The sequence below is a fragment of the Brassica rapa genome, chromosome A10, assembly GCF_000309985.2.
Source record: "Brassica rapa cultivar Chiifu-401-42 chromosome A10, CAAS_Brap_v3.01, whole genome shotgun sequence".
NCBI classification, from domain to species: Eukaryota; Viridiplantae; Streptophyta; class Magnoliopsida; order Brassicales; family Brassicaceae; genus Brassica; species Brassica rapa.
In genome coordinates this window covers 3,413,379-3,418,921 of record NC_024804.2, presented here as the reverse complement: position 1 = coordinate 3,418,921, position 5,543 = coordinate 3,413,379, and the positions used below count along the sequence as shown (strand labels likewise).

At 37.8% G+C, this 5,543-nt stretch overlaps 1 protein-coding gene across 1 annotated transcript; it reads right to left on the bottom strand.

Moving 5' to 3' along the window:
• Positions 1-280: 280 nt before the first annotated feature.
• LOC103843924 (disease resistance protein SUMM2-like) lies at positions 281-4,131 on the bottom strand. Its single transcript, XM_018655415.2, is given in 3 exon segments — positions 281-2,246; positions 2,249-2,928; positions 3,006-4,131. Coding segments are annotated over 3 exon segments (2,439 nt in total). The 5' UTR covers positions 3,074-4,131; the 3' UTR covers positions 281-555.
• Between the last annotated feature and the right edge of the window lie 1,412 nt (positions 4,132-5,543).

The following is a 5,543-nucleotide window of genomic DNA, read 5'->3' as shown; positions in this document are numbered from 1 at the left end:
AGTTGAAGTTTCTAGATCTATGCATATAAGTTTCACCAACATTAGTTTATGTTTTAATTAACTGCACTGAAAATAAATAAGTATTAATTAAAGTTAAGCAAAATGGTGAAATTGCACTATCCAAGTCGCATGGGAGACTTAGAGAAGATAGAAAATAATATCTATGCATGTGAGAAAGAGAACTGTCCAGTCAAACTTTGCTTTGGTTCATGCCTTCATGGGATACTTGACCACCACAAAGTCTTTCAACTGCATGAGAAATAACATTCTCTAAGCTATGAGTAAAATAAAAATATTTCATTTATATATTTTGATCAAAGAGTATACAATAAGTCTAAAAGAGCGTTTTATAAATTAAATCATTTATTATTCAGTTTACAAAATCCAATTTAACTGTATTGTTTGTGTTGAGCGTTTATGAAATTGAAGCATATGGGATCACAAACTCTGTTCCTTCGAAATCGATCTTACCAAGACTGTTAAAAAGTAATGACTATCTTCTCCCTTGTCATTGAAATCATTGTATTGCTTCAACTCAGACAACTCTTAAAGTTGTTACCGCACATAGGTAACTTGCCATTCAGGTCCAAAGAACTTGAAGAAAGGTAAGAAACGGAGTTTAGTGCCTTCATCATCCCATTCGACTCTTTCAAACCAGTCTTCCTCTTTGTATTTAATAGCAAACTCTTCAACCCTGGAGACACTTTGAGAATCCAATGGGAGCTTTCTCAGCTCTGGACACTCTGTTATGTGGATTGTCTTTAGACATGGAAAAGGCAAAGGTCCCCAATAGATGTTCTTCAACGTTGCTAAATTGTGTAAGCGCAGACTCTCCAGTTTCTGGAAAGGAAGGGCAACACTCGTAGCTTTCTCCTGGCTTATTATTGCTTCTAATAGTCCTGATTCAAGAACCTCAAGGCTAGTGATGTTTGGAGCGAACAAAAGCCACGTTAAATCCTTCAGACCATTGCAGCTGCTTATATGCACACTAGAGAGGTTTGGGAAGCCTTGAGTTAATGATAAAGTCTTCCTCTCTGCCTTTATCTCCCACATTTCACACTTCCTTATGATGACTTTACGGAGACTATCCATACCTGGGAAAGCCAATACTCTGTGTGATTCTTCCTCAAGCTCTCTAAGTACTACAACTTGAAGGCATTTCACCAACCTGGGAGCATATAACAACTTCTCCACAACCAAACTTGACTTGATACTTATGTTGAGAACTTGTAAATGTTCCAAGAGTTGCAACTCCTCCACTAAGCTCATGTCTAGCGACATTTTAGACTGTAGTAGTTGCAGTTTCCTCAAACTCAACAAATTTGATATTCCTGAAACACTCTTAAGTCTCTTCATGTAATCCAACCTCAAATGTATGAGCTTTTTCAACTCTAGCAAACCAAGAGGTAGCCGCCTGATGCATGTCCATGACAAGTCAAGATATCGCAAGGAGACCAACTCTGATATTTGTTCAGGCAGTGTCCGGAGACTTGAGTTCCCGGCCAGATCCAAGACAGCGAGCATAGGGATACACCGGAGGAAATCAGGTGAGATATGTATCAGTGAATCATTTTTCTGAAGGAAGAGAGTTGTAAGTTTGGAGCACTCAGAGATGCCAGAGACCATCTCAATCTCATTTTCCATGAGAGACATCCTTACCACAGCACTCCAGTTCTTGATTCTTGGTATCTCGCATAACCCGCCTCTGGCTTGCACAATACATTTTTCTTTATCCTTCCCAAGATCAGATGCTGTCCATAGATCCATCTCCCGAACCACATCATGCATTTTCACTTGTTCTTTATTGATAACTTCCTCCAACAACAAACATGCACGTACAAGTGTACCAATGATCTTATAGCCTAGGCTTAATGCTCTTTCTCTACTTTGGTTCTCATCTAGGAACCCCTCACACATCCAGTAGTCTATCAACCTCTCTTTTTCCATACGGTGATCTTCAGGGAACAAAGAAGAATACAGGAAGCATGATTTCACCTGCTCCGTGTTTAAATTATCATAGCTATACTTGAGGATCGGGAGAATCTCATCTTCCATGCCAGAAAACTCTGCAGCATATGAACTCAAGTGGTTAATAGCAGTACGCCATTCTTGTACCGTCATTTTGCATGCCATGGTCTCGCCAATGACATTAAGTGCTAATGGTAGACCACAGCATTTTCCAGCGAGCTTTCTTGCGAGATGAGGGATGTCTGGATGGCCTTTCAATGTGTTTTCTCCAACTTTTTTTTAAACAAATCCCAAGCATCTTCTGGTTCTAGACAACTGACTTTGATAGGGTCATCAGCCCCCATACGCCCACACACATCTCTCGAACGAGTAGTAAAAGCTACTTTGCATCCATTTTGTCTGCTTGGATGTGGGACTCCAACCGCTTTCAAATTCACTTTCTCCCATATATCATCCAGCAACAACACAAACTTTCTCCTCTTGAGGACATTGTGTATCTCAAGGGCCCTCTGGTTTTCATTTTTTTGGCCCCACTCCTCTCCTTCAAGGCCTAGCTTTTTGGCAATGTCTCCTTGAATCCTACGGATCTCTGGACTTTTAGACACCACAACCCATATCACAACCTCGAATCCTCCTCCTCCTCCGCATGTTTCGGTAAACTTGTTGTTGATTTGTGTGAGAAGGGTGGTTTTGCCTACTCCACCCATGCCATACATACCCACAACCTCGACTCCTTCTTCCATGAGACGAGTCCATACCCTTTCAACCATTGTTTCTTGACCAACAATGGTGGGTTGAACAGGCATCTCATCCACCTTAGCTACAGAAGTTGTCTCAGTCACCACAGAAAATTCTCCTTGAGAATTGAGACTCTCAACCTCCTTCAGCATCCGAACAACCCTCTTCCCATAAATATAGCTCATCTTCATATTTCTAGAGCAGAGCCCACAAAGACACAACCTTCGAAGCTCAACGTTGTTAGTGCTAAACAGATCATTGAATCTGTTCTCGGTGTTCAGGACATTAGTAAGCCATACCTGGACTTGAGAAAGCCTCTCACGACGCCCTGTAAACTCTTCTCTGCAAACCTTTCTTTGCACATCATCTCGCTTCGCCTTGAGCACTTCTATGTCTTTCTGCAGAGCAGCTAGATTCTCTGAAAGGCTGTATATATAACTCTCATGAGTGCAAAGACATCGAGACACTTGATTCACCACTTGGTCACATGGCATGGAGATCGAGAATAAACCTCCCATTGCAGCAAAGAGAGAAAAAAAAATCAGAAGCTGAGCCCAAAGTGAGTGACAATTAATTACAAGCAGAATGAGTAGATAAGAACACACAGCCGTATATTAAAGTTCAACCACCCATAGTGGGAAAATAATGCAAAGGTGTTAGTTATCTGCTGTAAAACAAAATACAACTTGCTTTACAGCTCAAACACAGGTAGGGACCATGAAGACCTGAATGCAATTTACAAACATCACTCTCCCGTTCTGTAATTTCGCTACAACCATCTTCAAGGACACGCTCAAAAAATAAAAATAAACTTTGATGTACTAGTTTCAGATAATCGGCATAAACATAAACACAGAACAACCATATTTGCAATCTATCACCAGTTCAGGCAAGACAGCAAACAAACCATCTTAGAACGACGGTGACCTCAAATTGATGGACGTATCCGTACAGGAGACGTTTCCGGGACGGCACGGGGGGACACTTTGGGGACGGCAACCATTAATTATGGAATGTTTCAAAACAGATTTGCTTTAACATTATCCTTTCCTAAGCTTATTCACTTACTTTTCTTCCAAATAAAAATAAAAAATACAAGTTTTAACTAGATTTTGAACTTATAACCTTTTTACTAGTATTTTTGGTTTATAAATTTTTTATTTTTATTATATCAATAACATATATGCTACTCATAATTTTTAGTTTTGCCGTTTCGTCCCCCGCTTCCGTACCCGTATCCATCTCGGTACAACATAGGATACATGACTTAACAAGCAGCATTTTTATCGACAAAATAAAAAAAAAATTCACTTGAGAAAAGAGCATTTCAAAAAAATTTCATAGAGAGAAATCACCACACAGGTGGCGTTCACACTGAAATTTGATCAAATCAGCCCAATTATATAGGGTATAACTATAGACTGACTCAGAAACAAAATAAATGGAAACATAACACACACAAAAAAGAGCAATTACGCGAGTAATAATCTTAGATACTCTTAATGAGGCAAAATTTATTTTGGCATACTCTTACGAATTCTAACATACTCTCTACTCTTAGTGAAATAAGAGATTTCCAATTTTGTCATTATGTTTTCCCTCCTCACTTGAAAAATTAAATTTTGAATTTTGGGTATCAAATTCAAAATATGAATTTTGAATTTTAGTAAAACTAAAAACCAAATTGAACCAAGTTACATCAATGCCTAAGTACAAACTTGGTATAACTATGTCATAGTTTTACCAAGTTATACCTCGAAGATGGTATAACTCGGTTTTAGTTTTACCAAGTTGTACATTTGTCAAGGTACAACTTGGTAAAACTATAACCTAGTTATACAGTTTTACCAACGATTGCACGAGTTGATAAAACTAGTACAAAGTTTTACTAAGTTGTACTATTGTCGAAGTACAACTTTGTAATACTTTGAACCTAGTTTAACCAAGTTCTACGGTTTTACTTTCACATTTCTCATATATTCTTGCAGCAAGCCAGATTTGTAGTGCGAGAGAGAGAGAGAGAGAGAGAGAGAGAGAGAGAGAGAGAGAGAGAGAGAGAGAGAGAGAGAGAGAGAGAGAGAGAGAGAGAGAGAGAGAGAGAGAGAGGAGAGAGAGAGAAGAGAGAGGAGAGAGAGATTAGATAGATAGAGAGAGAGAGAGAGAGAGAGAGAGGAAAGAGGAAAACATATGATATTTTAAGAAGAACCCTAAAATTGCGAACAAAGAACAACAAATCAAAAAAAGAGGAGAAACATATAAGATTTGGAGAAGAATGGATTCGAAGAAGAAGAGATTCGGAGAAAAAGAGATTCGAAGAAGAACAAAGGAAAAGCAGAACAACCGAAGAAGAACAAAATTAAAGACAAAAAAGATTTGGATCGAAGAATGAAAGAGAAGAGAGAAAAAGAGAAGAGAGAAAAAAATAGAAGAGAGAAAGAAGATGAAGAATATAAATGAAATATAGATTTGTAGAGATAAGAGATAAGAGATAAAATTAGGTTTAGTGGCATGATTTGTAAATAAGTAGATTTATATTGGGTTTATTGGATTTTTTATCAGATTTCGAATTAAAAATAAATGAAAATGAAAATGAAATGAATTAAAAGAGAAGAGTACTGGAGAATGCTGTTTTTTTTTTGAAGAGTAGTGGAGCAATTGATTCAATTTACGCAGCTGAATCTTTTTGTTAAGATGTTAAGATCTTGGGAGTTTGATAGTAATTTTGTGAATGAACCAAAGTCGTATATCTAAGTAAATTTCCATCAATCAAGAAGACAACGCAATTTAATATTGTAAGATTCCAATAATATCAAAGAGTACACAAATTATTATACCGA